The 18,106-nt window shown below is 37.5% G+C and overlaps 1 protein-coding gene across 1 annotated transcript; it reads right to left on the minus strand.

The window, feature by feature from the left end:
• Positions 1 to 4,932: 4,932 nt before the first annotated feature.
• On the minus strand, positions 4,933 to 7,219 carry LOC103959476 (DELLA protein GAI). The gene has a single exon (XM_018650431.2). The coding sequence runs from the start codon at positions 6,998 to 7,000 to the stop codon at positions 5,258 to 5,260; it is 1,743 nt and encodes a 580-aa protein (XP_018505947.2). The 5' UTR covers positions 7,001 to 7,219; the 3' UTR covers positions 4,933 to 5,257.
• Between the last annotated feature and the right edge of the window lie 10,887 nt (positions 7,220 to 18,106).

The raw sequence follows: 18,106 nt of genomic DNA on the forward strand, positions 1-18,106 counted from the left end.
CACTTGTACAATTAGACTATGCTTATGGTTCTACTTGGTTTATTAGCAATAGGGGACCATACGCATTCTATGAGTGATCATGCTTGGTATATCCACGATAAGTGATCACTACCTAGAGCTATAGGATACAGTCCTGCTTGGTATATCCGTGAAGGGGGATTGTACATATGTTAGGGGTGATCATGCTTGGTAGATCCGCGATGGGTGATCACTGCCTACGCTATTACACTGTGCCTATGTTCTGCTTGGTTTATTCGCAATGAGGGGCCATACGCATTCTAGGAATGATCATGCTTAGTATATCCGCGATGGGGGACCATACGTATTTCAAGGGTGATCATGCTTGGTATACTCGTGATGGGTGATCACTGCTTGCAAGCTTAGATTATGCCTATGGTTCTACTTGGTATATTCACAATGGGGGACCATATGCATTCTAGGGGTGATGAGAATTAGTTGTACTTGGTACATTCGGTAGGTGCCATATTTTAGTTGGATTTCGTTGAGTGGTCCGGAATCCTTGCTCTTGCTCATTTCCATAAAGCTAGTTTGGAACCCTAGAATCAAGTGAATGAGAATTGCTCATAGTAGACATTGTGCTTATAAATTGGATTTCCTCTGCTATTACTTGGAATCCAAGTAGGAAATACGTAGAATTCCTTTATTAAATTTTGTGAAATGATATGTTATCTTAGTGATTAATTAACGTAGTTAAATGTTAATATCGTGCATCTTTGATTCATGGAATTGATTAATTGACGTGAATGTGGAATGATGTTGGATATGATTGTTATTATTATGATTAGATTAGTTGATCAATGTGGCTTGAGAATATTATTGTGCTTCGTTGGTTCTTTGATATGTTACATGCTATGGATTAAGGTATCACATGGAAAACATAATGATTTATATGATTGATGAAATGGAAATCTTGAATGTCATGTGAGTTGTTAAGGAAGGAAGGAATAGAGAAAAATGTATGTCTATGTATCAACAAATCGCACGTAAAGATATTGATAACATACATAAAGTTAATGGTATTTCATAACTAATCGATTGAGCAATAGCTCGTAGACCACCTAAAAAGGAATATTTATTATTTGACCCATATCCCGACATAAGAAGTCCAATTGTCCTGAATCTAGTAATTCATGCTTGTCAAGTCCCAACAATTGATTGAGGAATGCTATGCCAAATTAGAACGCACTGGGATAAATGTATGAGTTTAGTGAATGGTGAACTACGAATGGCTTGATCCCTTCTTAGGGTACGTATGCAGTCTAACACAAATGTTAAATGCAGCCATAAAATAAAAGAAAATGATTGCGTGGTTAAATCATTGAGTGTGTTTTGGTCTTGTCTCGGAGGCGAGACATGATAGATAAATAGGAATGTGGTGACGTCACGTGTCGATCTTGGATGTATGTCGGGATCGGAGCGTGACAATGATATACTACTATAGGGCTCAAAATACCACCTTCCCGGAGTGATGATAATGTACACTCACTCGTTGGGGCTAGACCCTGAGTGAGTAGAAGGCTAAGCCTACCCTTCACAGGAGATTGATCTAATCAGGTGGTTCCCGGTATGATCGAAATAACCAACTCGGACCCCGGACTCCAAAGTACGAGCTTAGTTAGTTATCTCCACCCTGGTACTAGGCCGCTCATACTAGACTATACAGTACCTTCTCACTCACGTGAAGTGTCAGACTCTAGGCACAGCCGTGCCTCCCGCCCATGATGGAGAAGAGACAAACAATCCTTCTCCGACGTGGCACCTGTACATTAAAACAATCCCCTTATCGGCCTCCTTTATTCACGACAACTCAAGGAAATGTCGGATGATGTGGACCGATTCGGCAAGGCCTATAAAAACACTTGGTGAGACACTCATAACCCCAAAATACATTGCACCTCTTTTCCCCATCCTTGCTAACTTAAGCATCGGAGCCTTCATGCTGGGAACCACCCTCCCCGACGCTTGGACTCATGGTGTTTGCCTATTTTTAACTTGCGCAGGTTCCATTCCTTGACAGTTGGAGAACAGCTCCAACAACTACCAAGTAGATAACGAAATTGACAAATATATATATATAGTAAAGAAACAGCTAGGGAAATAATTTTCACACACTTTTTCACCTTATGACTCATGAGCATATATTCTTTTTAGCTATTTTATTGAACAAATTAAGGATTAGACGTAAGAGAGTGTGTGCAAAAGGCGAACACTTCGAATCATTTTTTAGCTTTTAAATCTACAAATTCAAAACGCAATATAATTCAAATGTGCCAAGCAAAGTATGAACTCTTCGAATCGGAATTTCCAATTGTACTTGTGAACTCGATGCATCCTGTTTTGCTCTACCCTGTCCTCAATGCATTCATGATTCATGTTTAATCATTCCTCTCTTATGGATGCAATTTACTTTCATTCTTCATTGTCATTGCATTATGAATACATAGGATACTACAATGCTTTGGTACAACTTTGATTAGTCTACCTATGCAACAATTCTAGGTACCCCGAAATAGAGAATACTCCGAACATTTGAACCGTTCTTAATTTTAAAAAATTTAAGTGAAAATCTAACAGTTAAAACATTTAGAGTATCTAAGCAAAATCCCGTAGAACCTACACGCAAGTCAAGTACTCCGGAAAGTTGGCCAAGTTCAGCTTTTCCAACATGATTTCTGCCCAAGAACCAATGAATGCCTATCCAATTTTAAGGGCAACAAAGGTGCCTGCCTGCCTGGTTGCCGCTGGGATTATTAATCCTGCCTCTATGTGGTCCATGTAACCTGATTTAGTCATACAAGGATCCATTGATAGAATGAGGATCCTCTCCAAATCTTCTTTGTGAGTATTTTGGGAATCTTTCAATCATATACATTCATTGTATACAGTGCGGTCAGAAATCATTGTAAATCATTTTATTTAAAATTAAATATAAACATTACCTGGCGAAATCTGACCACACGATATACAATAAACGGATGTGATTGGAGGATCCTCGGGATCCTCACAAAGAGGATTCGGAGAGGATCCTCATTCCCATTGATCATCCACAAGATAATTGCATGCCGAAAGTTAATTAAAATATAGGTCACTTAGAACTACTGTCTAGTAGTATTCCTCTTCACTTGTAAGTGAGAGGTTTTAGGTTCGATTCTCGCCAAAAGCGAAGTTGAACCACATTATTGTTAGTCCACTATGAGACTAAGCTCACATTTCACTGCATATAGTAGAAATTATTGTGTGCACTGAAGGCTGAAGCCTATATAATCACTCTCTTGCATTAGGGATGGTCATAATTTAGTACTAGCTAAACATTAGCTTATGGTTTGCCTGTACCTACTTCACATTTGGTTTACACAAAGCGGCCTTCATTATTATTAAAGGATGGTATTATTCACATACCTATTTTCACTTTTCACACAATTCTTTTAATTTTCGATCTTTGGATCGAATAAATTGAGGAAGATCAATAGATAAATTAACAAAAGTGTGTGAGAGCTAAAAATGGGTGTGTGAATAATATATTTTAGATAATGTTCTATTTCAGTTGTAATACTTAAAGGGGTAAGGAATTTACTTTCCTACTACCATAAATAAGGGATAGTGTTATTCGTACACTCATTTTTCTTACTGCCCCCACCCTATCATCATAAATGTAATTCAATTTTTTTTTAATAAATTGTTTAGTACATACAACTTCAAACATCATGTCCATTTTAACCATTATACTCATACATTAAAGTTATATATCAAAATTATCAAACACAATGACATTGTTCTTTACTGTTGATTATTCAAAAAGCATGAGTATAAGCAATTTATATAGAAAGCCCCAATACTAAATTGTCCCTAAGGTCTTGTTTCTGATTGCTTATGCTGGAAGTACTTATATTCATAAGTGTTTTTACTGGAATTTTTATTAAAAACCTTTGTGCTAAAACAATTCAAGTGTTTCATGTAGAAGTACATGACGTGTCATTAGAAGCACTTTTAGTTGTCAAAAAACATTTTTAACTCTTTCAAAAGTAATCCCAAAAAAGCTCATAAGAAGCACTTCGACAATCGAGGGTGAATCATTTTGCGGGATTGTTTTGCCTATCCAAAGAGTGAGCTTGGACAAACCCCAACCCAACCAGATAGGTAATCACTCGCCGGTTTTTTTCGACTAATGCTAACTGTTAAAAACGATTCGTAGTACGGATATATATATCCACTTCAAAGACAGATAAACAAAAATAAAAAAGAAAGACCAAACTGAGTCCAATTTTTTGAGCTGATAACTACTACTTAAAACCAGGAGCACTTTGTTATAATATTAGTCATGCTTGTGTTACCGGCAGTTTCTCTTTCAGATGGTGACATAGCATATGCAGGCCATGTTTCTATATTTAGAATCATCAACATCATCTTCATCTTCATCTTCATCTTCATCACCACCTAAGTCAACCCTACCCTATGGTTACACCACCTAAGTCAACCCTACCCTATGGTTACACCGTCACACTGAAATCTCGGTCGGTTCAATAATACAATGTTACTGCTAATCTCACCGTACATGACAGTGTATTGAACAAGGATGCCAAAGTGGTAGCATTCTGCTTTCTCGGTCCATTCAAGTTCTTCTCCTAGGAGGCAGATTGTCTGCCCTCCTGTTTGGTGCCCTTCTCATCCTTTCCTATTTTATGCAGTCACGGTTAAGTTATATTAACGTTATATTGATTTTTTTATAGAAATAATAAGACAAAAAAGAATAAAAATATAAAATGTTAACATGGATTAATCGTGACCGTACAAATAGAAGAAAATAGAAAAGGCACCCAAACAGGAAGACAGACCATCTGCCTCCCTTCTCCTATAGCTTCCAGATAACGATAATGTGTCAAATTTACAGAGAGCAAAATGGTTTCTTTCTCATTCAAGAATCAATGCTCATCATTTTATTCAAGAAAAGATGGATAGTTACACATCATCACAATGATTCATTCATCCCCCTTGTCGAAAGGACTCTACAACTTGAACTTGTGCAAAAGGGCCCATAAAGAAAATGAAAAAAAAAACTACCATTACAATTACAACTACACAGTTTACACCACTTGATTCGATTGGATTGGTTTCACAGTTTCACTTTCATTGTAGTCCCCACTCACCCTACTGACAATTCACAACTCACATGGTCACAGTGGTGCCCGGTGGTTCAATCAATCACCGCCGCTGAACCGACTGAAACTGACTCATTCACTCAATCCGTTGAGCTCGCCAGCTTCCAAGCCGAGGTGACTATGAGCGGCCGCGTGTGCCACCCGAGCATGAGAGACCCATTGTCCTCCTCCACCCGATACCCATCTACGCCGGCGAAAAGAGCAAGCAGCATGCTAGCCTGCTTGAACGCGTTCGATCCGAGGTGGACTGGGTCGAACCCGGCGGAGTCCATCCGGCCTCGCCACTGAGTCAGCGTCTCGTGTCGCTCAACTCGGTCCCCACCTTCACATGCCACCACGTTGCATATCTGCCTACCCAAATAGACCTCCGACATGACCAAATCTTGACTCGGCCCGGACGATCCCTCCAGAGAGTCAAACAAGCTTGAATAATAATGCAATGCCTCCGTGAACCGGTCCAAGAAAGCCGGCCCGTTATGGTTCGCCTCCTGCTCCACAATAGTCACAATTTTAGGCTTCATGGCCTTGATTGATGACAACACTTTGTCCACCGCCCCGGCTCGAGCCAAGAGGCCGTGAAGCTCGAAAACCGAATTCACCGCCACGGCCTCGTCCTGACGGATGTCGAGCATAGACGGCTCGAGGTCAGCCAGACTACTGGCGACGAATCCTCGAAATTCAAACTCGACCCCAATAGTTTCTGCCAATTGAGCCAACTTCCATCCCACCTGCTGCAGCGCGTCGGTGTTATCGCGCTGCGGCGGCCCAATACCTGTCAGGCGAAACGCGGGTGGGCCGCCGGGCCTTAGTGCCAACGCCTGCATGAGCGCTGGCCATTGCATCCCCTGTTTAAGCCCGAAATCGATGACGTGTACTCTGGTCGCCGTGGCAAAAGCCTCGAGTATTGCCTGGTTGGCAGTGAAGTGGGCAAATTTCAGGTAAGGGCAGGTCTCGTAAAAGTGCATCAGGAGAATGTCCGAGTAGGAAGAATTGAGGCAATCCTGAGGGTATATTCGGTAAATCCGACGAGCCAGAGCTTCAGCGAAGTACGTGGCGACTTTCCTCATAGCTCCGGTTTGGGCAGCCGCGAGTAGGCCCACGTGCTTCACAAGCGCGTCTGCAAGCTTTAAGTTTTCCTGCTGGACAGCCTCAGCACAGGCCATGAGTGTGTGGACGAGTTGGACGCCGGTTTCTTGTGAGTCAACCAGGACCAGAGGCCGAGTCGGGTCGGATACAGCGCCGGAGACTTCAATCCCGCCGGAATTAGACCCAATTGAGGTCTTCAATCGCTTTCTCGTACTCTCGGTCTCCGTCGACGAATGTGCCGGCGGGTACGCCGCCACGCCAGGAATAGCCCTGAGATCGTATTCGGAATCGTCGCTGAAAACCCGAGTCCGCTGGGAATTGCAGAATTTCGTCGACGTTATCGTCGAGGACTCCCCTGGAGCGAGAAGAGGGCCACTGATTGAGGGCATATCATCGCCGGTGTTGAGCTCAGAGAGCATGCTTTGGACCCACCCGGAGAGATCGGACGGGTTGTAATGGACGGTGTCAGAGAGCTGAGAAATCCCATCTTCCTGAGCCGACCCCATGACCATCTCGAGCTGCTCGAGCTTCTCGGCCACGTCGGCCATGTCGTCGGTCCGAACCTTGTATCCCAAAACGGCAAGCAGCTCGTCCATACCGCCGCTGCCGCTGTAGCCTTGTTCATCTACCCAAATCTTGGCCTTGCCGTTCAGGGTGGAAGACGGCGGTGATGGGTATTCTGGTTTGGAATTGTTCTGACTTGCAGTTGCAGAGCTATGGCAGTGTTCTCTCTTCATCTCTTCGGTTTGTGAGAAACACAGAAGAAGGCACTGAAAGATATAGAAACACCCACTAAGCTCTGTGCATGTTGGTCAAATGGGATTTTAGGCTTTTAATTTTTGCAGTGTTTACCTTTTTCGAGAGAGAGAGAGAGGGGGAAGGGAGGTACAATGGAGGAACAGGGAGGTAAGAGAGTGGAAGAGATAAGGAAACATTGGAGGCCATACTAATTGGGATTTTTTTTTATATTTCATTCGTGGGCTTTTAGGATTGTGATTTTTAATTTATTTATTTTTAAAATGGTAAATTTTGATTTGAGAATTTGTGTGGTGAGTGTGACTGAACACAGATTTTTCAGTAAGATTGAAATATTGAGTAGTACATTATTTATTATTATATAAATAGTTAAATATGTATGTTAAAAAATTAATAATTTAAAAATAAAATTTATTATCATTATATAAAAATACGTGTTGTATTATTCGTGTTTCGATACATATGAAATGGTTTTCGTAACTGAGAGCCTTTTCGACTCAAGAATGAAATAATAATGTTATTCATACTATATTTTTATATCATATTTCTATAACACCTTACATGGTATCTGATGTGGACAATCACATTATTTGAAAATTTTGTTTTTTTCAAATGATGTACTTGTTCACATCAAATACTATTTAAGATGGTATAAAAATATAATACAAAAACATGATGTGAATATTAATACTCAGAATGAAATGTGGGTCCAGCTGCGCTGTGTACCCAAATTCATTTGCATCCCCCCACTGCCCTTGATGAGCGCGTTTTTACACCTATTTGCCAATTTGCTATATCCAGTCGACTGACAAGGAAATTTGAGCATTGATTCTTCAGTTTAGTAGAATTGGAGCTTTGGTGTTTATTTATAAACTGTTGAGGACTGACTTCCGAAACTTCTGTCGTTTTTTCTATGCTTTATTTTGATATGTATAATCGTACGGTTCTCGATGAGTTCGGACGAGTGTTTAAAGTTTACTCATTATTTTGTAATTAATGATGTTCTATTGTAATGTTTTTAGATCTAGTTTGCAAGAACCCTTTTGAAGTCGAATTTTTCATGACATCTATTTTTAATGCTCTTTTATCAATTGAATACGTATTAAGCTCAAGGTGCGCTACACCAAGCACGGATCCTACAACCAGTATAAAAAATAAAAAAAAATAAAAAAAAATCTTATATTTAATATTTTCGTGTGCATAAGGATGAGTTACAACTTAAAAATTTGCATAACTCAAATGAATCATCTTAAACTCTAATAGAAAATGGCAAACGGGTAAGTATGAACTTTATTGGATGCATATTCTACGATTTTATGGACCACATGCCTCATCAAGGAGAGGGAATTTCAATAGTAATTGGGCCTTCTAATTGTAGGCTAATTAAATTATAAGAAAGGCGTGGACCTATCAATTTTATAATTAGAAGGTCCAATTACTACTGAAATTCCCTCGTGCGACCTATCAATTTTTACTTAAATTTTAATTTTAGTCGAATACTTTCTTAAATTTTATAATTGACTACTCGGAATTTTAATTTTAACCAATTACTCCTTAAAGTTTTATAATTAGACGATGTTTCCCTGAGCTTTAATTTCCCCCCAAAACTCTAAACCCTAAAATTCATACAAAAAGTGTAGGCGGAAGAGAAGAAGAAGAAGAAGAAGAAAAATACAATATGTTATCCACATTAGGGGGATAAAATTACTTTTTGCAATTATAAAGTTTACGGAAAAATTGATAGTTCCTTACAAATTCGGTTGTAAAAATGACAAATATCTCTATTATATATGTGGATTGAATTGAGTGTAAATATGGTAATAGAAGAATCATCCCTTTGATAAAACACCTGATTAAGTTTAAACTTGACGGTTCACTTAAGCTTCTCTCTTTCTCTAGTGATGACATTCTTGACTTCATTGGTATGTCCAGGCTCAAGAACACAATTAGGGTAGACAAAGTATAAGCAAACAATAGATACTTGAATGGACAATGAGGTAATGGTTTCTTAACCCTATAATTTTTTTGCCAATTTTTGAAAGACATGGATCGGAATCTTAAAGAAGCCAAAACACAATAATGCAAAATGTAATAGAGTTTATAATCCTTATCAACCATTGGAGATCTCAAAGCAGAAGAACAAATTTTACTAAATAAATATACTGTCATGTAGTGATCTGATTTAATATATATTACGCATAATATTTTTCTCTGCAACAATACATTATCAGATCGGAACGTCTCACTAGTGAATCGATCATATGTAGTTTGCTCTCCTCAACCAATGAAAAATATGATCCGAGTCATGTTTACTTTGCTATGAGCCGATGAGATGTCAAGCGAGTGATCAACACCTGCTCTAGGTCGTGTGAGAAATAGTTTCTTCCATACACAAACCTATGTGAGGAAGGGGTCTGACTTTTTCTTTCTTTTTAAAAAAGAGAATAGCTAGTAACTTTGTCACGGTAATTTACTTTTTCGACAACTGAAAAGGTTCGCAAATATATTTTAATCATTAAGAATTGGACTAAAAAATGTGCCTCATATGTATGAGCTTAAAATTCGTCCCGAACCACTAAAACATTCCTAATGGTCTAAGGGTCAACTTTTACTTCAACGCACGTTGACATCAGGAACAACGCTTCACCAACCAAAACGAGCTTAGTGTCAACAAATTGCCACGTGGAACATCCTCAGTGCAAGTGCACCGTTCGCTCCCCTCCATATTGTAATGGACAATTAATATAAGATGTTAACGTGACTTAATCGTAACCGTTCATATAGGAGGAAAAAAAAAAAAAAAAAAAAAAAAAACAAAAGAGGGAGAGAACAATATAATCTGGAGTGTAACACCCAGTGAATGCATTCATGTGGGGCCCACGATGATGGGAGGGAGTGGAGGCTTCAGACGTCGACTTCGTCTTGTGGAGCCAACGGGACCCACTGGGCCGGCGTAAAATTTTATACACGGAAAATGGGTTCCACGTCACGTCAAGACGTAACAGACTTAATTTTGATTTGTATATTTTTTTGAACAAAACAATATTACCTATGTTAACGAGAATGAGATAAGTTAAGTTGTTCAAATTCGCTTGTAGGGAAAATTAAACCTAAATTTTTTTATTTATAAATAAATATAAATACCACTAGACCGTAGTACCAAGTGGCTTGATTTGTAATTGAGATGTTTTAGATTCGATTCTCGCTAGTGTATTCCTCTTTAATTGTAAGTGAGAGGTTGTAACTACCTAATACTACAGTCTAGTGATATTTTCCTTCATTGTTAAGTTAAGGATCTCAAGTTTAATATTTACCAAAGATGAATTTAAATTATATTATTACTAGTTTATTGTGAAACTTAATTTATTTTTCTACGTACAGATAATTTCGTTTGCCGAACAAAAAAAAAAAAAAAAAAAAAAAAAGAGGCTTGAGAAAGAAAATCTGCTTTTTGTATAATAGGGAGGGTCCGGTATCTGAAGCTGACGTCATTCTATTTTTCCGTTTTATAGGTTTTAATTTTTCCAAATTGGGAGTGTACCAGTCGAAGAGGGGCTGACACATGTCACTTAAATTGATACATCACCGTGTGATTCTGCCACGTTCACAAGATTCCCTTCATCATGGTTGTCACGACAAACCTCTACGGCTCCATATATATACATGGCTCGCAATTCTAATTACTGTAGTTTTTACTTTTCATTGAGGAAAAGTTTTTCTTTCTTCCATTTCATTAATTAAAATTTTATTTTTTTATAATTTTTTTATCAACTTAATTTTTAATTAATGTTATTATTTTAATAATAAAATATATATTAGCATAATTAAAGCTTTTTTAAAATATATTAATTTAATATTAGAAACGTTCCATTTAGTATATTTATATTTATGACTATACTTTGTATAATATATTTTAATTTTTAGTTTGTACCCAAATTTAATTTGCAAACCTTTTTTTAAATTTGTACTAATTTCTTTTTAGTTTTAATTTGTACCCATATATTAATTTATTTTTGTGCCCTTTCTTTAAAAGATATATTTCTAGTCTAGGTTTTTTTAACTTTTTATTTGTACCCATAATTTATCCATAATGTATCCATTCTTCTTTATAAATGTATCACTTTTTGTATGTAAAATGACGCACTTTTTTGGTTTTGTAAATGTACCATTTTTTAAAATAAAATGAACCCATTTTTTAAATGTAAAATCTATAAATGTAACCCGTTTTCAATTTCAAATGTACCCTTGTTTAAAACATAAAAAAAAAAAATTTAAAAAAAAAAAGAGAGAGAGAAGTTCCCTTGTTTAAAAAATAAAATAATTTATTTTGTGAAAAACTAACAAATATGATAAGTATAAGACGAATTATTAATCTTTGAAAGATTATGGGGAGAAATTAATACTAAAATTTAATACTTTGTCTTTTAATCAAAGTATTCAAATTAATAAAATCTTTGTTAGATCCCACATAATCCAGGGGAGTGGATCATCTATGCCTTATATGTACATGCCCACCTTCATATAGTACGAGGCCTTTTGGGAACTCACTGGCTTCGAAGTTCATCGGAACTCTGAAGTTAAGCGAGTTTGCGCAAAAGCAATCCCAGGATGGGTGACCCATTGTGAAGTTCTCGTGTGAGTTCCCAGAAACAAAAACCGTGAGAACGTGGTCGGGGCCCAAAGCGGACAATATCGTGCTACAGCGAAGTTGAGCCCGAGATGTGGTGGAGCCCGGGTCGGGATGTGACAATCTTAGTCTAAAATTTTGGTATAATAAAATTTCAATCAAAATTTTACAATTTTTGGGTAGGGTACATTACTATATAGCTTGTTTATAATTTTTTAACACTATGGATACATTATGTTGCAACTTATTGTTTACAATTTTTTAACACTATGAATACATTATGTTGCAATTTATTATTTCGTATTATTACATTGTTTTTATTTCAATAAAAAAATTTGTAGCCGTTTCATATTCATTGTAATATAATAAGAGACTTCAAATCTAAGATTTATATGCCACATACACACACACACACACACACACACACACACACACACACACTGACACAACCCGACCCGAAATGTCCACCTGGATTCGGAATCGAGCTATGTTGGCCGACATACAGAGGGTGATGAATCCAAAAAGTGTAGTGATGTGGAAAATTGTGAATAAATTTAAACCCTGCTTAAATATAAGAGTGCGCTAGTGAGCGGGAATGAACTCATTTCACACATGATGCTAGAGCACAAGTAAAGTACAATAGAGTAGATTGAGAATTATACAATCGAAGGTAATCTTCAATGCCTAGATTGTCAAGAATCCTCATCGATACGAAAGCTCAGCTATTGAAACCTGGAGGGGCAAAAAACAAGGGTGAGTGGGCTTACAAATAAAACTTTGTAAAACCTTTTTGAAAACATAATAACCCCTCGACTTAAAACTAGTATAGTTTCCAAATATATATACTACGTATAGTATGAAAATACTATCGTAGCCTGCAATTTCTCAAGAATTCAATACGTTACAGTATTTCGTAAATAACCACCTCATGTCCGGTAATCACATAATCTCGCATAAATAAACATATCATAACGAATGTTCATCAACACATGCTGACACATGAGTTCATGCAGAGGTATTCTGACATGAACAGGACTGGGTGTAATAATTATTTATGCTCTAGTTCTACGATCATGTGAAGACTGGCCTTATGCGCATCACAAACGATTTCTAATTACCTATAGCAATTTAAGACAGGACTGGCACCTACAATGGATCCAAAGTGAGCGCACAATGTGATGTGAAGATACACGTGAAAGACTGGCCCTGGCCCCGGGCGAGTACTAACACCGATGCAGCAACGATAAGCTGATAACGTAAATCTAATCATGCCACAGTGATTCGATAATTCTAGTCAACATAATACTATTCATGGCCACAAATATAATTAAGACAGCCTATAATAGTATGCATACTTGTGCATCTCATAGGATTCATAATAATTTCATAGTTCTCAACATTACGACATTTCTTATAAATGTTAATTTAATTATGGAAATCATAAAGAAAATTCATTTTATATATATATGTGTGTGTGTGTGTGTGTGTGTGTGTGGAAACTATATAAAAGAAAAGACCCACTCACAGTTACTTGCGATGCCACATCCGTTCGAGCTAGGAAAGTCAGAGTCTTCGATAGTAATTGCACCTAAGCATAATATTGGGTCCTGTTAGTAAAACTCAACTAAATTGATTAAATTTGAGAAAACGGAGTGCGGATTTGGAATAAGGGCATCAAAATACACTAAGAAAGGTTCCGGGCAATTTTCGTAAAAAGTCAACTGTGCCCTCGAGACGGTTAACTACGTCGAAATTTCAGAATTTCACTAAATGGATGTCAAAAATAGACTCGGGGCGTCAAAATTAGCCTATGAGGATTTCCAAGAAAATTTTGAAAAAGTTAACAAAAGTCAACTAAGTGTCAATAGTTAACTTTAACGGAATATTCTGTTAAAGTTAATTAGAAAGTTAATTGAATATTCCCTTAGAATATGCCCTCCAAATCCTGAAATGGATCTAGGTTGGATTCAAGTTAAGGTTAACGAGTCATGGGTTTGGGCCATTTTTTTTTTTTTCAAAACTGGTCGACCCTATCCCCATCGCGGGTCAGGTTGCCGGTTTCTAGGCTGGTTGGCCGGGATAGCTTCCTGAGCTCCAATCGAGCTCAAATCTTAACCATAACTCACCATTTAATTACCAAAATGAAGTTAGGAAGGTAGGGATTCGAATTATACCATTTTGGTTATCCATCGTGGCCGAAAAATGGCCAAAAAAGGCCTGCAACTCGCGGGTCCTTCGTCGAAAAACTAGGGAGATTTTCCCCTAATTGATCTACACCAAAACGTCACCCAAATCATCATCAAAATGAGATGGGGAAAACAAATCGAGTGGTCCTGACCATTACCTTGGTTGGATTCGTCATGTCGTCGCTGGAATCTTCTTGAATTCGAATAGAGCTCGACTCCCAAACTAAGTGTCGAGAAAGAGAATGAGAGGGAATTAATAAGAAGAAGAAAGAGAGAGGGAACCTAGTGGTGGCTTGGTGGAGCTCACCAGAGACGATATCGAGATATGATGGTCCATTATCGACGTTGTTGTTGCAGCGGTGGGACACGGGAGAAAGGTGAGTGAGAGAAATGTAGGACGAGAGACAGAGAGGGATATATATGGGTGGTCTGGTAAAGTAATCATGGTTCTGTGGCTTGAGAGCTCGCCAGAGTGGCGAGGTGGTAAGGTGAAGTCACTTTTTTCTCTGCACTTGCAAAGAGAGACAAGAGGGAGCTAAGAGATGAGAGAGTCTTAGAGAGAGTATGTGAGTTGGCAGAAAATGAGTGGTGGTTAGGAGAAATGGGTGTGGGCGCCCCGTTGGCATCACAAAAATCTCAACATAAATTAATAAAATAATGAGGTACAATTTATCCAAAAATTGTGAATTTACTAGATTACCCTTCACCTTGGTAATCACATGAAATCTTCATCGTAACTCCAAATTCAATTCTATTTGCGCCCACTTGTTCGTAACGTCGAGTTCTGTTTGCGCCCAGTAAAGTCGAGTACTACAAGAATACACTAAAAGAATGTTTCGTACGTCTCACTATATGATGGTCAAAGCAAGTTAATAATCTTGCCTTTAGGGCATTTTGGTAATTTCACACTTTTAAAATTAATAAAATCATAAAATTAGGGACATGTTGTTACAATCTAGCCACCATAAAAAAATTTCGTCCTCGAAATTTCCAATAACTTGCTATACGTAAAATATTCAAGATAGAAAGAAAATATATAAAGAAGAAATCAAGCTAGAGCAGTTGCATAAAAGAGAATGTTATTCCGTCGCGATTGGATTGCAATGATTCCTCTTTCATGCCTCCGAACTCAAACTTTCCTTCTCCTTCAGTACAATACTAAATTATAATAACTTTATAAAAACATAAAGTCAAAAATAAATATATAATAACATAACATCAAAATACATATATAATAACGTCAAATTAAAATAGTTGTACTGAAATCAAAACTAAACATAGAAAAATTTCACCTACGCACTCGCAGTGTCACATACTCTGAGAATAAGTGCAGTATCTTTAGGTCAAGCCCAAACAATAAATAAATAATGAAATAAATAAAAATACTAACGTAGACCAACCTAATTGTGCACTTGCTTAACGAACCCAACGAATAAGTTATCGATACTACGGTTTGTAACCCGTAATACCGACAATTCACTGTTGTCTCAATAAGCGAGTAACAAATTCCAAAGGGTGCAATATTACCATCTTGTCCCTCACTGGGAAACACACATACATCGTCTGATCAAAGCCTTGATCGTGCTCACGTACTACCCTATCGAGCAACGTCGTCAACATTACACAATTTCCTATATCATAATCTCGATCATTTGAACTTGTTCCCAATACTCATCTGTCAATCATGTACTGCACATAGAATCTCTATACAACGGCTCAAACAGTACCATAGCCAACCAAAATAACAACTATTGTTATACGCAACTTAAACATAAATAAGTGTCCATTACAACCATGCTAAAAACTGCATAACAAAAGAAGAAGGGAAAAAAAAAAAAAAAAAGGTTTTCTCCAAAGTCTGAATATTTCATTCAGACTGGTCATTAGTCTGAGGGTGAAATATGGTATTGAATAATAACTTAGTACCCATGGCTTTCAAGAAGACTTCCTAAGCCTTGGGAGTAAAACGTGCATCACAGCGAGACATAGTAGTGACATGCACACCATGTAGCCAAACAATGTAGCTCACAACGCCTTAGTGAGTAGATTCTTTGTGAATTTCTCTCTAAATTAGCAAAAATTATGTCGAGAAGGCTAAAAGAACAGTCAAGAAATTGAGAGTCAAAACAAATCCATCAAATCTAGAGTACGAGATAACCAGATTGAATGCATAATATATCACTATAACGGTAGCTTCCGGAATATTCAATCACCAATGGTAAAGATTTGTTTAGCATAGTATTTGTTGGGTGATTGAGGAGTTAACGGTCACAACTAAATTTTTAACGTCCGAGCGATTCTCCTAGACAGACTGTTTGCTTAAAAGAGATAATACGAAGTGCAGTAGGGTAGACACGTACCCAAGGTTGACTAGAATGCCTTTTGACACAAAGAGGTAAATATGGAATCACAGTCAGAGTAGATGTTGATCGAATACCAGAAAATCCGATAAATTCAAGAATGAGTAATTTTACTAAGTGATCTAAAATGTAGTCCCTTTAGACTAATGGAAAGTAAGCTGACTTGTCAAGTCAGTCGATAATCACTGAAACATCATCATAATATCCACATGTACAAGATACCTTGTACCGGGAGCTTATGGTGATATTTACCATCTCCGTTCGAATACAAAAAGTGATTATAACTACTCAAACAATTTCTTGATGATTTGCAAGTAATGTTATATCAATATTCGTGAATTCCAATAGAAATGGAATAAGACAAGTTGAAGGTGTTCAAGGGTATATGTGTCTTTTGCTGAGGTAAACAGTAGCTACGTTTGCACAACCAGGATAATACATGATGGTGCAATCATAGACATTGATCTTGTTTTTCCATCGCCATTATCTAAAATTTAGCTCTCTTCAAATGAAGATGTATTTGAGAAGTCTAAGGTTGGTAAAGATTTGGACACGTTTCTCCACAGAGAAGTGTCATCTGATTTTCAAATGAAAATGATAACTATGGACTCTAAGTCTTGAATAAGATAGTTCATTTCATATGGTTCCGACCGTTGGAAACAAAAGTGATACTCTATTATGCTGCATCAGTACACATCCAAATGATTAAGAGGAAACGTCATCATGGATATCAAAATTATTGATGTTATCGAAAAGTGTACGAATAAGGGTAGGAAATAGATAACACCTCAGTTGTCACAACTTTAATCATATTTCATGTCTCAACTAAACTGATTTTCCTCGGCCACCTTGAAAGGAAAAACGCACAGCTGAAAATTCGCTAACAAACTGCTGACAAAAATCGACAAGGCCAAGGATATCACATATTTCACAACAATTCATAGGAACAACCAATTTTCTACATTTGCAACCTTTTTGAAAATTGACAAGAATGTCTTCTACTGAGATCATGTCTCTCAAGAAGAGTATCAGTCTAATCAAAGCTAACATTTTGGGGAATTTGGTATTACGATGACAGTCGGTGTTAAGAAAAATTTGATCTCGCTGTTGGGATAGGTGAGAAAGTCATCAGTAAGACTACTACGAATTCATCAGGCTATGGAAGAAAACTCCGGCTCCAAAAATTGGTCAGGTAGACCATCAATTAGAAGTATGGGTTAACGATTTTAATCATCACATATTGAATTACCAGAAGTCTAGGTACAATCCTAAGGCCCGATCTATTGTCTTCATGACTAGGTTTGAGGTTCCCTAAGACAAAGTGTTTGGTTGGGTAAATTTCTATTCGGTAAGCTTTTATAACTAAGTTTTCTCAATGACATCGGAGTCATTCGATAAGATGCAAAGAAGATAAAGATGGTGTTAGAAAGGTGGATCGATGGTGTTCTTCACTTCACAATTTGGTGATATCCCAGGTAAAATTTTGAGGAATGACACCAGAGATATACGTCCTTGAAATGTACCATACTACTTCCCTTCACTACGCCACATACTAAAGGCCTTCACAACTTCTTAGATACTTATTTCGCTCTTACAGCGGGAATTTAACTAGTGCTACAATTCTAATGTTTGTTGGTGGATGTGACCAGAAAAGTGATTGGTCGAAGAAGTTTTGGTTACCTAGAAGGGTGATATGGTTAACACAACTGTGAATTTACTGTCCTCCAAAAAGGCTTGCTCCTAAGTTTCCACGATTTAATTTCTTCGGCTCAGGTAATCGTTGTTAATCAGTCTATCAATCGTGCCGCTAATTAACGCATTTAAGATATTTTGATATTGTTCGTTATCCTAAAATTGTGAACTGGCATTCTGGCACAAAGGTATCACTCCCAGATACTAGCATGCGTCCGATAT

The sequence above is a fragment of a genome, unplaced genomic scaffold (assembly GCF_019419815.1).
Source record: "Pyrus x bretschneideri cultivar Hongxiangsu unplaced genomic scaffold, Pyrus_bretschneideri_v1 Contig41, whole genome shotgun sequence".
In the NCBI taxonomy this organism is placed as follows: Eukaryota; Viridiplantae; Streptophyta; class Magnoliopsida; order Rosales; family Rosaceae; genus Pyrus; species Pyrus x bretschneideri.

What these genes read in the sequence shown, in the direction of transcription:
- LOC103959476 (XM_018650431.2), bottom strand. Translation starts at nt 7,000, where the DNA reads ATGAAGAGAGAACACTGCCATAGCTCTGCAACTGCAAGTCAGAACAAT.